The sequence below is a fragment of the Notolepis coatsorum genome, assembly GCF_963971535.1.
Source record: "Notolepis coatsorum genome assembly, chromosome: 10".
Classification (NCBI taxonomy): Eukaryota; Metazoa; Chordata; class Actinopteri; order Aulopiformes; family Paralepididae; genus Notolepis; species Notolepis coatsorum.
In genome coordinates, this window is record NC_140174.1 from 24,443,107 (window position 1) to 24,460,206 (window position 17,100).

Sequence of the window (17,100 nt, forward strand, 5' to 3'; positions counted from 1 at the left end):
TTTGGATAACATGGCTGCAGCTACACTCATGCATGACATATATTAATTTCCTTCCGGAGTTGAAGGATCAGAGAAGGTAACCAGCGCCGCCATCTATCGCTTCCATTCTGCCCCGTCTGTGGGCGCAGTGGGTATCGCTCTAGGCAACCGCCTATGCGGCCTATAGGAAACTCCACCCCTGTGTGTGGGTCTGATAACTCACGCATTCTGACCGTCTCTGTGGCGCTCGTGTTTACGGTAATGCTGTGGAACAGTTCACCTTTACAGACTAGATCTGCCCCCAACCCTAGCGATTTGTAAGTCTTTGTTAAAAGACTCACCTTTTGTCACTGGCTTTTCGTTCAGGTTGAGCCGTACATTCATGCCTCTATTTTGACTGTGCATTTTATATTGTATTTTTCTGTTGTATTTGTTATATGTGTAGTACTCTTTGCAGTACTATTTCTGTTTGTGTAAATTGTGCATCTTGTGTTTTTGTATTGTATTTACATTACTTTTGTACTTTGTATTGTGCACCACTTTGGTCAACCTCGGTTGTTTTTAAATGCGCTATAAAGATAAATTAAAAAAAAATGGTCACTGACCTTGACCTAAAGATTGAACATCAAGGTAAATTTGACGGTGAAGGCTTGATGTGAAAACTGGGGATTTGATTATTCTGATGCTGATATCGGGGCAATGCCTGGGCTAAAACAGAGAATTTCCCCAATACTAAGAGACCTTGTAACATGATTCGCATTTTTGGTACATTGACCCCAAACTAATGGTCTACTGTAAGTCTATACCGATCAGTTCTAAACTCAGGATCGCTAAAACAAACTAGTCGTGACTCATCCCTAGTGAAAGTCCTTCTCCTAGAAGCTTAGAAATAAAAAAGTAACATAAAATAATATGATCCAAAGTTAGTGAGTAGGATCACGTTATCTACACATCATCATCATCATCATCATCATCATCATCATCATCATCATCATCATCATCATCATCATCATCATCATCATCATCATCATCATCAGACGTGATTAACATGAAAAGTAAAAGCTTCTTCACCTGTATTGCGCCTGAAACAACTCCTGAACAAAGGAGCTGGGCGCTGGTAATGGAGATCCTTCACGGACCTGTTCATCTTCTATTGGAGGCTAGAGAGGCACAACATAGGTAGAACAGTAAGGGTACAGTATACAATAGGGGTGTAACGATTCGACCTCACAACGATTTGATTCGATTACGATTCTTCAGGCAACGATTCAATGCATCTCTTCATTTGACCACGATTCGATTCGATGAGTTTCGATTCGATGAATTTTCTATACATTTTCTATCAGGTATAGGCTAATTCCCCCAAAAAATGTGAATAAACAAATGTGGCTGGGGGAACTGATTCACTCAGCATGAATGGACTATAGGTCAATAAAAACAATACACACACAAAAAAAACAGACAGACAGACAGACAGACAGACAGACAGACAGACAGACAGACAGACAGACAGACAGACAGACAGACAGACAGACAGACAGACAGACAGACAGACAGACAGACAGACAGACAGACAGACAGAGAGACTGACAGACAGACAGACAGACAGACAGACAGACAGACAGACAGACAGACAGACAGACAGACAGAGACAGACAGACAGACAGACAGACAGACAGACAGACAGACAGACAGACAGACAGACAGACAGACAGACAGACAGACAGACAGACAGACAGACAGACAGACAGACAGACAGACAGACAGACAGACAGACAGACAGACAGACAGTCACCTTCCTGGCGGCTCTGCTCTCAGGGTGGACGATGTTGTTGAGGTCTTCATGAACTCTGTCCAGCAGCCACAGGAGGAACTCCTGCGCGTCGTGTTGTGCGTTCCCCTTGAACTGAAGGGCGCTCTTCGACACCACATTCTGGAGTAAATAAATAACAACTATAAGAGAAAGCATTTTCAAGTGGAGTCCGGTCTTCTTTTACCTCGGTTCATGGTGAAATGTTCAGAACGTTTGTTCGGGATGCTATAATCAGCATAATCTCTAAAGGTTGGTTGGTGTCTGTGATCAGTGGTGCAGTGGTGGTCCCACGCGGTACCACGGCGTCCCAGCACTTTTCTGAGCAGAAGTACGTGCGCACGGATGTGCACGCGCGCGCACACAAAAATGCGTTCACAACTTTCACTCGACTCGTCGCGCCGTGCGCCAAGTACCGGCACTTATCTATCACCTAGTCGTTGCATAATAATAGGATACCGATAGCATAACAAAGAATGAGAAGTGCAAAACCAAAATACAAGCCCTGTGGGGGTTTGCTTGATCTGTGGAGCTCTCACTATGTGACAAATGGTCCCGACTGGAAGGACGAGGCATTAAGTTGTGCTTCAGAAGGAAACTGTCCGTCTGTAAACTGTAAGTTACATTGTTAATTTAGTTTGTATTTACTTTTCTTAGTTAATTAAGTTAATTCAATTAAAGAAATTGTAACTACAATATTGCATCTACAATTACATTTAAAACACTGTTTGTTGGGCGGTTAGGTGGCGTAGCAGAGATTGCGTTCGTCACCAACCCCGGAGCTGTGAGCTGGATTCGCCTGTTCGAATCCAGCTCACAGCTCCGGGGTTGTCACCAGCTTGGCTGGCCGTTCACACTAATACAATTGGCTGTATTAGAGGGTGGGAGAAGCTGGCGGGGTGGGTCCGGGTCGTTGTAAACAGCGACTCCTACAGTTTGGTCGGGGCGCCTGCTAAGCGCGGATAGGACCTGAGTGGGATAGTGTGATCCTTCCACACGCTACGCCCTCTCAGGGAGGATCCGCGCTGCCAGGTGAAAAGAAGCGGTTGATTGGCTGGACGTGTGTCGGAGGAAGCACGTGGTAGCCTCCACTCTCCCAGATGATCTGACTGTGGGGGTTAAGTGCGCAGCGACCAGGAATGGGATTGGGAATTGGCATACGACTAACATTGGGATGGGAGAAAATCGGAGGAAAAATGGAGGGGAAAAAAAGATAAAAAAAAAAAAAAAAAAAAAACACTGTTTGTTTTTCAACCATATCTGTTGACAATATAATTTCTTTATATATTGAATGCTACATCCTGCTACCTTTTTCAGCTTCTCTATTTCAAGGCAATATTTACAAAAACTAAACTAAAACTAGTCATTTCCTATACAAACATGTTTCCTACTATTTATGCATAATAATCATCTGTTCTGTGCGCACGCAAGGGAACATGTATGCGCGTGCGCGTGTGCACGTGGCATCATTTAAACAGAGTACAGGCACTTCTGATATTACGACTGCACCCCTGGCTGTGATGATGGCACTGAGAAGCAGGTGTTAAAGGACCTGTGTACATACAGTATATGTAAGGGATAATGTATAGCTACTAGGTCATTGTCGCAAAATAATTGACCGACACAGAGTTTAAAATACAGAGGCGCCTCGCCGAGGTGTTTTAAATGTAGTGAAGGTCAATTATTTTGTGACAATGACCTGCTTATTACATGGCTAACTTACTAACAATATACCTAATTCATTTTACACCATCAACAAGACGAGATCAAATGCAGACGCAGTTCTGTTCTGTCGCTCCTGCTGTCATCGCCGGCAGCCGGCAGATCTGTGGTCTGATTGCACTGATGACTGAGTGCAGCTGTGCTGAGCAGCTTTCATGACTGCAATCTGTGTGTCAGTGGGCTTGATTGCGAACAGCTGCACACAGCGGTCATTATTGCTTGGCAGAGGTCCGTTATCGAGTAATAACGGACCTCTGACGAGCGCTATTGACCAATCACAATCAAGCATTTCGGCGAATGTTAAAACCCCATGTAATAAAATTCCATATACTATAGTCTATTGAACATTCAACAGGCTGTTTTGGTGGGTGGAAGTAGTCCAATCCCTGATTGTCTGTCCCAGGCATGAAAGCAAATAAGACGTTTATAAACTGGGCAGTAGATTAGATATATAGGCTAGCCGCTAGCAGTGTTCCTGGCTGGCTCCAAGAATCTAATTTATTGCGGACAGTTCAGAATATTTTATTTAATCTGAAGATATTTATAACAACCCAAGCCCCAACAATTTAAGACACTCCTGGCGTGCCGTCGGATTACTTCGATCTTGAAACGTCGTATCGTTCCTGCCCTGGCTGCGCCCCCGGATGAAAGAGCACGGCCGCCGGGCACAGGGCACCTTGCCGATCCTTAATTAAAACTTTCAAACAGCTTGATCCGCACCGAGACTAGGGGCGAAACCACAATGGGACCTTTAATAACGCCCAGCCGCGCTCTGAAAACCGACGGCTTTACCGTTAGCCATCGACGGTCAACAGCGTGTGGCTGTAGCCTATAGAGCCATCCAGCCGGTCAGCTGTAAAGTCACCTCTATATTCCCTGGCTATCACATGTCACACAAGGTCAAAGAGGGCGAAGGAGAACGAGCGCCCGCGAGCTTCCAAGCCGCTCCCACGGGACGTCCTTCCCCCGTTTGCAGCTGTCCGCTCAGCCTCAGCACTTTGTGTGCCGTGTGATGCAGCGGAAGTGCAAGTGCTCCTCCAGCCTGAGGCTCGAATACAAAGGCCATCTTTTAAGTAAAGGTTTGTTTTGATCACTGTGGATCCAGGGGCTGTCTTATTAGGCTTTTATTTTAGTTTAGTTTAGTTTATTTGACAATTATTCAAATACATTACATGTTACAACAAGTCATGCATCCTAAAATCACAGACTTATTTCCATTGTGGTCCTTGGTCTCAGCAGCACATAGTATTTACATAAACATGTATTACACATATCATCAGCCTACACCTATATTGCTAAAAATGTAATTAAAAAGTAAAATACAACATTATTAATAAAATATGTACAAAACGTACAGACAAGACACACTAAAACTACAGTACATTAAAACAGGAAGCTTTTTCTAGGAATTTTCTAGGAGTCATTTCCTAACGTTCACCTTGAAACTATACAGGTTCAAGATCTGTTTGGTGGTCAAAGGCAACTCATTCCACTCTTGTGCTCCTGTGTGAGCAAATGAGCACTGTACCATCTTTGTTCTACACCTTGAATGATGCAGGTGTGCTATGCTAGATCTCGTTCTGTGGCTGTGTGATTCCCTAACAATAGGAAAATAGTTTGCTAAAATATTTTAAAATATTGCTAAAATATTTTAAGATATAGCTAAGGCTACTCTTAAGTGTAAACCAGCACGTGGTGGACGTGAGTTGAATACTCTGGTCTCGGAAGTGTCTCCATGTCAGCCTACACAGTCGTGGTCCGGTTCACAAAGAGTGTGTTAGCTAATAGGGGCTGACACTTGTGTGAGTGATGATGAAATGAGTGATGAACTATATAAATGTACAGGCGGCCTAATGTTGATTGTAAGGCTGGACAGCCTGTTCAGTTAAAGGAACACGCGCTACGCATTATGGGAAACGCGCTTAACGTCTTCCCCAGAGTCAGACAAGAAGATGGATACCAATATCCTCTCTGTGCGTTCAGTAGAAAGCGCCTAGCTTAGCACAAATTAATGGAAGTGGATACGGACCGCTAGCGGTCGGCCAAAAACACCTCTCCCGGAGTTTTAAGCTAGGCTAGTGGTGGTCCATATGGGCCTCCATTCATTTGTGCTAAGCCTGGCTAGCTTTCAGCCAGATATATTTCTACTGAACGCACAGAGAGGAAACAACTGGTATCTATCTTCTTGTGTGACTCTGGAGAAGACGGTAAGCACATTTCCTATAATGTTGCCGTGTTCCTTTAATAGTACGTCATTCTCTCTGAGAATCATTTTGACCAGTTAATTGTAGACGGTGCTGTTAGGCAAAGAGGACGGTGGATGAAAACAATATGATTCCTCAAACCATTTCCTTCTGAGCGAAAATGGATGTCCAATTCCCTTGTGTAAGTATCACTGATGTCTTTCTAATGAGCAGTAAGTGCTCTCAACTTTAGCCTCACATTGTGGTCTGAGACGATAAGATGATGTGCTGCAACACAGCCTCATCATTTAAAAGACTTCAAAAGAAAATGTTGAACCTCATGAATCTCCGTTAATACGTACATCTGAAATGTTATGCTTCTGTGGACTTCCATTAACGGCAATAATACAATATCAGTGTTTTTGACATGTGGGTCCCAAATCACTATTGTCTTGATACACGAAAATACCTTTTACCATTACTGAAAGATTTGGTGGTACAGTAATTTGATCAATTCACCACTGCCAGAGGCTTCCAGTATATGTGAAAATGTATCTTAAACACCATAATACAGTATCTGAAGAATAATTCGTTTTCATTTACACACCATATTTAGGCACAAATAGACTACAATCTTTCAGGAGAATAAATGCACCTCAGATGTTAGCATGGCATTTTAGTAAAATGTTGTGACATTCATGGGTTTATATGGTGTTATATGGTGTTTATATAATAATAATAATAATAATTTCTTGGATCTGTATAGCGCCTTTCAGGAAACACAAGGCGCTTAACGGAGGGGGGCAGCTAAGGGGAAGGAGCAGCTAAGGGGAAGGAGCAGCTTGATTGATTGATTGATTGAAAAGTTTATTAACAGATTGCAGAATGGGTACAGTACAGTACATCTCAATACATACAATTGTTAAGGGGATGCAGACCAGAGAAAGACTTTCGTCTTGTTTCCACCAGGGTCCCCCATTTTAGGGGAAGGAGATCAGAGGAACAAGGTAACAACAAAGCCAAAAAGAAAAGAAAAGAAAAGAAAAAAGAGGGAAATCAGGCAGAGTCGTTTATAAATTTGGTGAAGAAGTGAGATTTGAGTTGGGATTTGAAAGAGTCCAGGGATGTAGCACTGCAGAGGTTTGGAGGGAGGGAGTTCCAGAGGGTGGGTGCGGCAACAGAGAAGGCTATGGGACCGACAGTGCACAGGTTGGTGGGTGGGGATGGAGAGGAGACCGGAGTCAGAGGACCGCAGCCTCCGGGTGGGATGTAGGGATGGAGGAGGTCAGCTAGGTACCGGGGGGCAAGGGAGTGAAGGGCTTTGTAGGTGATGAGGAGGATCTTAAAGTTGATGCAGGACTTGACTGGAAGCCAGTGGAGGTGGATGAGGGTGGGGGTGATGTGATGCCAGGACTTGGTGCGGGTGGGAACCCTAGTAGCAGAGTTCTGGACATACTGCAGCCTGTTTAAAGTGTTTGGCATTATGGTGTCACAATGGCAAAATCTTCAGAAGCAATGGCATTAGTGACTGTGACATTAAGTGTGGTGACTTGTGGTGTGAAGACATGGCATTAGCGTGACATTCGAATCAAGTGTGGTGTAAAGACACATTATTCAGATACACTGGAAGCCTCAACACAGTCATCAGAAAACGTAAATAAAGTACTAATTGATCACAAGAAGAAAGGTACATAATGAATGTACATTATGTTATAGTCATAAGTAATATATTTACGTCTTGTATAAGTAATATACAGTATTTAAGTTTTGTATCTGCAAAAGTCAAAAACAAACGTGCTGGGAGTCGAACCACTAAGCCACCCACCCACCCTGATACAAACGCAGCAATACTATGATGATGGTTTGTTTTAATGGTTATGGTTAGAATATAAAAATAGGGTTAGGGTTAGGGGTTAAGGTTAGCGTTTGGCGGTTATGGTTCATTTAAAAGTAACAGTGTGGTTAAGGTTAGGGTGTGTCTTGATAGTCATGAGGTAAAGGCACTTGCATGTTGCATCCCATGCAAGTGCCCCGGGTTCGTTCCCCAGTAGGGGAGCTCAAATGTTTTCTGATTTATTTTTTTGAATATGTAATATATGTACTTATTTGGAATATGTACACATTGTACATTTTCATAAATACATCAATATATTACTTATGGCTATAACATAATGTAAAATATCTCTGTACATCTTTTTTCCTGTGGGCAATTAGTACTTTATTTACATCATTTAAGCGAGATCGGGCCTATTATGCCAGTGTTGAATCAGCAAAACATAGCCTAACATTTTACGTAAAATATCGTTTGTGTCTTCCTGTTTGTATTAAGGTAAGGATGACTTTATTAATGACTATTATTTGACGTTTATATGGTTACACAGCTCATTGGCCACAGTTGTCATTTAACGATGATCACCTGCTATTCGATTACAATCACCTGTTGTTTGCGACCAAGATGCCTGTGATTGAATACGAATTGTCCTTCAAGTCTATGAAATAAAATAAGGCCGTGTTTGAGCGAAACGGCAACCAAATCTTGTTTTTTAATGAGCAGAAGAACCCAAACCCTTTACAACTGTCTTGTGATGCATGTTATCTCAGAGCCCAGCTCAGATATGTCGAAGGCCTCACAGCCTGGAGTGAATAATAATCTATATATTAAATGAGACAGTTTCTCTGGCTTGCAACCAAATGAGGAATGAAAGTGGACAGAAATAGAAAGACAGTGTCGGGAATAAACAGTGTACTAGATGGGTCTGTTCAATTCCTCCCATGTTTACTTTGAAACTATAAAAGGGGACAAGCCAGACAGAAATAGACAGAAGTTATTCCCTGGTGAAAGGAGAGAGAGAGAGAAAGAAAGTTATTGTGGATTTTGACAGTGATAGAACAACTGGTCTATAGGGTGGCTGGAACAAATGTTGGACGGTGTGGTTGGGAGGCCGGTCAATCACAGACTCACAGCTTGAAAGGATTTTTTTTTTTTTTTTAAGTTTGAGTAGAGCTTTAATTGCAGTCTGGATCTAGCGCTTAATACTTAATACCTAATCATTAACCCTTTTTTCACTATCACACTACAGAAGTACAAAAGGTTAACCCTTCCACTACCACACTAACAGAAGGTTCGCCTTTCAGTACCACACTACAGATGGTTCCATTCACTACCACACTACAAAAGGTTAACCCTTTCACTACCACACTACAGACGGTTAACCCCCCACCTTAAAGTGTGGGGTTAACCTTCGGTAGTGTGATAGTGAAAGGGTTAAGTTTCTAAGGGCTGAGTGGATTGAGGATCAGGGGCCAGACCCTCACTGTCTCATTCATGTGTGATCTGACAAGCAACACTGCTTCCAGATAAACATTCCTATTCTGAAAGGTCTGGTACATATTGACCATAATGAGAGTAACTGCTGCAAGCATGATTGCATACATGGCATTGGTACTGGTCTGGAAGAAAATACTACAAAGTAGAGTCAAGAACTGGAAATTCTAGTCAATGTATCGTGTTTAAAATAAATAAATATGTTTGTAGTACATTAATGAAGCTGCCACATCATTATTGGAATCACATTTGACTGTGACTGTAATTGATATGACAAATCAAGGAAATGATGAATGACATGACTGAAAGTGACACCTGACGTGATTATATTAGGCCTCTGTATCTGGAACGAAAGCATAATACATGGGTTTAACAGCAGCATGGTTTTACAGTACCGTGAAACATGTTGGTTTCTGAATAAATAAATAAGTAAATAAAAACTCCTAACCTCTGGCAACCAGGTTGTGAACTGGCTCCCCACTACATTATTCCCCAAAAGTCACAAGAGGGTCTGCAGGATAGTTCGTTGCTTTTAGTAAAATAGGCCTCCACAATTTCACTCTATGGCTATAGGGAAAGTTATCACACTGACTATTAGTTTCTGTTTCTGCAAACAGCCCCTACACAATTAAGTGCACGCAGCCTTCCCTTACTGTACAGCACATGCCTTCTTCGTATATGTCACAAATGTAACAGTACTATATACCTGTATGTCATGTATGTCCCTATGCCATAAATGTCATGATGTCATGTATGTTGTGTATAAAAAAGGGGAGGTAGGGACCGCACTCTGAATATCGTTGGTTTTTATATTCAAAGGACACAAAACGTTTTCGGCCATCCGGCCTTCATCAGTGTGATGAAGGCCGGATGGCCGAAAACGTTTTGTGTCCTTTGAAAATAAAAACCAACGATATTCAGAGTGCGGTCCCTACCTCCCCTTTTTTGCATAATTAATATTGGACTACGCACCTGTCTGAGCGCAGTGGTTACCCTTTTCTACCATGTATGTTGTGTATGTCATAAATGTCACTATGAATTGAAAATGGGGGACCCTGATGTAAACAAGACAAACGTCTTTCTCTGGTCTGCATCCCCTTAACAATTGTGTGTATATTGAGCCGTACTGTATTGTACCCATTCTGCAATCTGTTAAATATACAGTTTTCATTCATTCATTCATTCATTCATTCCGCCGTCATACTGACTCAATTGGCAGAGTCAGCGGGAGGGGAGTTGATGGGTGGTAATCTGGTCGTTGTAAACAGCGACTCCTACAGGTCGGTCAGGGTGCCTGCACAGCAAGGACAGGAGATGTCGAGGGTAGTGTGAGCCTCCCACACGTTACACCTCGCCATCTCCCGCCTCGACTACTGCAACGCACTGCTCGCTGGCCTCCCGGCCACTGCCACTAAGCCTCTTCAACTCATTCAGAACGCAGCGGCCCGCCTGATCTCAAACCTACCGAAGTCGGCCCATGTCACCCCACTTCTTAGGGACCTGCACTGGCTCCCCATTGCTGCACGAATCCGCTTCAAGGCCCTCGACCTAGCATACCGTGCGGCAAAGGGAACTGCTCCCGCCTACCTCCGGTCAATGGTCTCTAACTACACACCCTCAAGACCCCTACGCTCTGCATCTTCTGGCCGCCTCAGACCTACACCTATCCAAGCTCCGGGAGGGTCATCAAAGAGAAGTCGCCTATTCTCAGTCCTTGCCCCACAATGGTGGAATGAACTACCCACCCCAGTTAGGACAGCCGAAACACGTCCAATCTTTCGCCGTCGACTAAAGACGCACTTCTTCAACCATTATCTGAATAAAAAAAAAAAAAAAAAATCTAACCCTAACTAACCATACTGTCATGCACTTGTCCTAATAAACTAACCTACACTGTAGCACTCAACACTTTGATGAACATTGTTACTCAGCTGATAGAGTTGTGCTCTTCCTGATGGCTTGTCGTACAGAACTTGTAAGTCGCTTTGGATAAAAGCGTCAGCTAAATGACTAAATGTAAATGTAAATGAGAGTCCGCGCTGGCAGGTGAAAAGAAGTGGCTGGCTGACTCTGCATGTATCGGAGGGGACATGCAATAGATTCTTCAACCCTCCCTATGACCGACCAGTGGGGGGCACATGCGAGCAACAATCAAGACAGGGGAGGGGGGAATTGGCACGACTAAATTGGGATGGGAGGAAAAACACAGAAAAAGTGGATCAAAAAAAATACCTATATGGTTAACATAACTATATCCTTACCTTGAATGCTCGACTGTGCTGAGGGGTGTACTCAAAGGTCCACAGCGCCCGGACGAGACCGGAGAGCTGCTCGGTGACTTCACCTGATTCCTGCTGGTGGGCCTGCTGGTGGCCCTGCTGGGGGCCCGGCTGCTGGGGGCCCTTCTTCCCCACCAGCACGCCGTTGGACTTCGCCTTGTCGCTGGTCTCCTCCCCTCGGAACTGCTCCAGGGCGAGGTACTCCGCGAAGAGCTCGGTGTTGCTCAGGCACTGCAAGATAGCGTTCATGAAGCAGGTGTTGCCGTGGTTCTTCAGTCCCGACACGCCGGGGATCTTGTCCCCGAAGAGGAACAACCCCCCGCAGTCACTGTCGTCGGACGGGACGGAGCACCCCCCGGTGGTGGTCGGGGCGCTAGTCGCGTCGTCCTTCTCGTCGTCGGCGGCTTGCTGCTCCTCGTTGCCGAAGTGAGAGAGAGTGGAGAGGGTCCGGAGCACCCTGTTCATGAAGCTCCCCACGGAGCGCACGGAGCTCCTCCTGAACAGCTTCTTGCTGAACGATTTCTTCTCCTTGTTGGTGGCAGCTTTCGACATGGTCAACATCGGAGGATAGGTCCCCAATTAGGCCTCGCTATAATATTCCAGAAAATGATCCCAGCATCAATTTGCTATAATCAGTTGTCATCATTCCCACTGAAAAGCCAACCCCGATAGGCGAGCTGGTGGCGTCCCTCGCTGGCAGTAGGCCTGATTTGCAACATCATTTCGGAGGAAAATGGTCAAAGCTATACACTTACAGTCAGTAGGCCCAACAGTTCTGGGCACCAACTCGTAATAACATAGGACCACTGGATCATCAGCCCACATGCAACACTGCGTCGGATTGCATAAACACGCTCCTCCGTGGAGACACACTATCTTACATGGATGATGCCCGGGGTCGTCCCACGCCAGCCAGGTCCAAATACTGCTACCATCCCGTGCACAACATCATCGCAGGTGTCCGTAGGGACAACACCAAAAATAATGCGCCCTTGTTGAGTGTCAACGGGCAGTTTTCTGGAAGATCAACAGCAAATCAGCTCAAATTATTGGGAGCACAGTGTAGCAAAGCGGGTCGTACTCCTCATGTTTTATTAATAACAACCCGCAGCTCCACCCTTATAATAATAATCCTATTCCCGCACCTTGAGACAACATTACCCGCGGTATTGTTCTATAGTGGTTTGGTCTTTAGTAGCCCTGTGTGGATGTATATTCCCTAAATCGCCTCTACAGTGGACGCGCTCTCACACCGAGGAGCCCCCCTCCTCCTCCCCCCGACAGACCCCCGAAGGGACGCTGCACAGCCCGCCGTCGCTACTACTTCCATCTGGGTTCAGGATACTCCTCCTCGTATCAACGCAAGGCGTAAATAAAAGCAAACGTTTCGGTATCTCCATAAACCAAATCCGAATTGTCGTCTTATTATTCCCTCTCTCGGTTTATTATTTACCCCCGCGGTTGTGATTCATCGCAACAAGGCCGCTTCTCTCCTCCTCGTCTCCATCATCTGTAGTCACCGATACTGCAGGCGGGCAGGGCGGGGACGGTGACGTCACGACCAAACACTGGTCCATGTTGGAGGAGAGCAGGTACATGTGATGTGATGCTGCTGGACAACAGTCTCCATCCCAGTCACAATAATAAGCTGCTATAAGCCTGAACCCTATAGCAAAATAAAGCGTTCTGGGCCACGATGAGCGAATTTGCAGGCTTATATTCTCACGGGTTTAGAATAACAATGAATCCATCAAGGTTTTTTTTACGGAATACTTTTGCTATTCAAAAAGTTTTGAACGAGTCAGTCTCCAGAATCACAACTCGGGTTTTCGAATTGTGTGTGAAATGTAAATTTTCGTAAATTCTAGAGAAACTGGATTTTTTTTTTATTGTCGTAACATTTGGGTTGTCATGGGAGACTGGGGCTTTAAATAACTTGGTTTAGAGGAGAAATACAATAGAGGCCTTGCATGGAATGTTTGTTTAGTACTTTCTTCCAGTATGGCTGCCTGTAACCATTGGTAGCCACCTTCAAAAGAAAATGCCTCATTGCTGTGCAGTGGTAGAGTAGGTAAAACACTGGAAATGGTGCGGGAAGGGGTGTAACGCAGTCGTCTGGTAATCGGAAGGTTCCTGGTTCGATTCCGGCTTCTCCCGGCAGTGTGTCGAAGTGTCCTTGAGCAAGACACTTAACCCCTAACTGCTCCCGATGAGCAGGTTGGCACCTTGCATGGTTGCCTCTGCTGTCGGTGTGTGAATGTGTGAGTGAATGGGGTGGCACAAGTTGTAAAGCACTTTGGATAATAGCACTATATAAATGCAGTCCATAATATAAGATATGAAATGATTGTGTCTTTGTTTATATAGTTCTCATAAATCAACACATAGCAACCGGCATCTCTCTCGCCTTGCCATGTACAAAGTAATGGTTGCTATGTTACAGGCCGCCATGCCGGAAGAAAGAAAACGACAGACATTCCATGCAAGGCCTCTTTAAAAGAGACAGCCGTCCTGTGTTGGTTTCAACAGTCTGGGTCGATGCACTCGGAGATGAGGCCATTTTTGTTGTACGGAACAAACTGACGAGGTTGCCGTGGCAACGGTTAGTTCAAATATGACACCCATGATTGAGTGGCTCATTGTTAATGTAAAGGGCTTTCCCCCACAGTGTCTACTGTCTACTCAGGGCAAAGCGATCGCTATGCTCAGGAGATCATCTTCCTACAGCATGTCAAAAGGATATTCATTGCCTAAAACCAACATTAAGGTGCATTTAAAGCAGTAGTTCATCATCAACTTATTCAAAGACATTTATTATATTAGATTGATTGCGTTACAAAATGATTCAACCCCTCATTCATACAGTGAATTATCGATAGAAAAGACAGAGAGACAGTATACTAATGCTTATGTACTTTTAAATATAATTTGATTTACAGTTTTTCAAGCTATTGCATGGGAACGTTTCCAAATGGAAAAGAAGTATCCAGTCATGTGCCAAGTATCCACTCAATTCTTCATTACAGAGGGAGACACACACAGAGAGAAGTGTAACAACCATATCACCTGGATTTCTCAGATTTCTTTTAATTAATGACCAAATGTGCTGCACACTTACAAACAAAGAAAGATGACGACACCATTTGGAAACATTCCAATAATTAAACATAATTATGAGAGCTTGTTTAGAACCGTCGATTTAAACCATTTAATAAAACATAATAATTTACCAGAGACAACATGGACCATATTTGAATGTACAATTCACTAGTTCCCTTAACATGTTGGTGTTACCTCCTAAAGTCATGAACAACTTGTCGGGTGTTGGCTGGCGGAGACTCTTTTGGCTTGATTTCAAGGCATCACAGGCAACAAACCATCATCTCAATTGACCGATCTCAAGCCACGCCCTCTTTTCTCAACAACTGTTGATTTGAGGATCAAGAAAAGAGGGCGTGGCTTGAGATCGGTCAATTCCCACTCAGTCCTTGGCTAAATCTGGTCTCTTTGATTCCACTGGGGTTCTCAAAACTTTTCCCACCCCATGGAGTAGGAGATCTTATCAAGTAGATCATAGAATATATACCGTATTCACACCTAGTGTTATTTACCAGAGGTGGAGAAGCCTGGCTAGGAATGCTCACTCACAAATCTGAGACGTAAGGTAAACACGTAAAAACCCAATAATAGTGTACGTTCACACTGCAAGCCTTAGTGCTCAATTCTGATTTATTGCTTTTTTTGTTTGGCTGTTCACATAATTTTTTAAATGTGACCCAAGATCAGATTCCAGTGTGAACCGGTCACTCTCCTGAACTGACCTGCATGCAAATGAACAATAAAGAAGATGGATGTAACAATTGTGACGAATGTCAATCGAGAGAAGATGGATGTAAAATGGTGACAAATGTCAATCTAGAGTGACGTAAAAGTCACGGGACTGTTCAGACTGAGGTCGCATTGCAAAAAAAATAAAAATCAGACCTGTATCTGATTTAGGACCCCATATGAAAGTGGCCCAAATCAGAATAGAAAAGATCAGATTCCATGTGATTTGTGCTGCTCACACTGTCGTGAATTTATTTTTGATCCGAGTCACATATGAGCAAATAAATCAGATTTTGGCCCGTATGGTCTGCAGTGTGAACGTAGCCGTAGTGTGCTGGTAATGAAAATAGGGACGCACCGATAACACGTTTGTTTTGCTAAAGGTAGGCCCTTCAATAACCAAACCCCCGGGGAGGCCCTTCAGTAACCAAACCCCCGGCGAGGCCCTTCAGTAACCCCTTCAGTAACCGTAAAACATCCGAATGTCTACCGTCCGTTATTACAGAGTATGGTTACTTTCAGTCAGTGGATTTATATTTCACTCCCAAAATGCAGTGCAGACAGTATAACAATAAAAGGCGGGACACTGACGTAGTCTTTCAAGTGTCGGTAGATTACAGTAACTGTTTACTTTTATCTCGGCCCAACCGATTTAAGACGCTGCATATCGCTGCAACATGCAATGTGGTTTCTTTTCCCTGTGACGCGGGGTGGGACCAAAACAGAACTCCACTACTGACCAGCAGGGGCTGATCTTTGACCGACTGGGTGAACCTACTGCACAGTAGGCTCTAAGAACATAGTGTGTGGGTAGAAGGGTCAGTAGCTTCAGCATACATAGTAGCCATCCATCGCTTCTCCTGAACAGTATAGACTTACACCATCGGTTTAGGGACGGAAATTATTGAGATAATGATACTTTTTCCTCCATTAGGGGGTTTAATATGCTTCTACGTGTTCAAAGTGTAGCAAATCAAGTCACTTTTCTTTGATTTCTTGGTATCATATTTCAGTATTAGGGAGATACCAGTATCGGTGCATCCCTAAATCAAAACTATTCTTAATTTCCCAGAGGACCTCCTGGAAACCCGTGGATGACTCCTTGGAGGAGGAGGAGGAGGGGGGGGGACTGCCGTGACGCCACACCCGCGGAGCATCGTGCCTCAGTAGTCGAGCCCCCTGAGGGCAGCGATGGTGGACACCAGTCTGCGCGGCAGCCCCTTGGCCGTCTGTCTGTACTCCTCTGGCTTGGTGCGCAGCAGGGTGACGATCTGCTGCAGGCCGCGCGACGGCTGCAGGCCCAGCGCGTCCATCACGTTGCTCAGGTAGTCTGCGGGAAGCGGGGGGGGGGGGGGGGGGAGGCGGGGCACACAGAGAAGGGGAGATTAGGACCTTTAAGTTACTTTTAAACGCACTACATTGTGAACAGTTCTTGTCTTGTATTGGTCCTCGTCACTATTAAAGCGGCACTGTGTAGGCCTAATATTGGGGGCAGAAATGTATTCTATTTTGTTGTTATCTTAACACATTCAGTGCCAACGACGGGATTAGTCGGCTTACCTCGCCATGCGTTGAGTGCCAAGGCCCGAGAAAAAAACGAGAAAACTCGCTTTAAATAGTTATTTCTTTTATTAGCAATATCCATTCATTTTTCATCCATCCAGCCTGACGTTATCATTGTGAATGGGTCTGAGCTCGAAAAGGGCAAATACCGCCGCCTATCATCTCCCGGATGGTATTGCACATCATTGGATTGGATTGGGTGGGCATGTGCATCAGAAAAGTCTGGTCCCGGGTTTTTCCTTCTCTGGCATGCAGTATCTGTTACCACATTCACTGGGGAGGCTGGGAGCAGCTTTCGATTATGTGTTTTGGACTATAACGTTGGATCAATAAACGTGATCAATATTTGGAATGGCGATCAGGAATTGGATTAAACTTTTTGCAGAACATCTGAGGTGAGGTAAGGACTCT

General features: G+C 44.4%; 2 protein-coding genes across 2 annotated transcripts in view; both read right to left on the bottom strand.

The window, feature by feature from the left end:
* The window catches only part of LOC311236151 (ubiquitin carboxyl-terminal hydrolase 31-like), a gene marked incomplete at its 5' end in the record, with an annotated part of 36,067 nt that extends 24,217 nt beyond the window's left edge, over nucleotides 1–11,850 (bottom strand). The window contains 3 exons of the mRNA XM_084323775.1: nucleotides 1,051–1,139; nucleotides 1,775–1,912; nucleotides 11,281–11,850. Coding sequence (XP_084179901.1) covers nucleotides 1,051–1,139; nucleotides 1,775–1,912; nucleotides 11,281–11,850 — 797 coding nt within the window. The remainder of the gene's footprint in view (nucleotides 1–1,050; nucleotides 1,140–1,774; nucleotides 1,913–11,280) is intronic.
* A 2,888-nt stretch (nucleotides 11,851–14,738) lies between these two features.
* Nucleotides 14,739–17,100, bottom strand: part of cog7 (component of oligomeric golgi complex 7) — a 30,476-nt gene continuing 28,114 nt past the window's right edge. Inside the window, exon 17 of the mRNA XM_084322725.1 lies at nucleotides 14,739–16,456. Within this exon, the coding sequence (XP_084178851.1) occupies nucleotides 16,290–16,456 (167 nt within the window). The 3' untranslated portion in view covers nucleotides 14,739–16,289. The remainder of the gene's footprint in view (nucleotides 16,457–17,100) is intronic.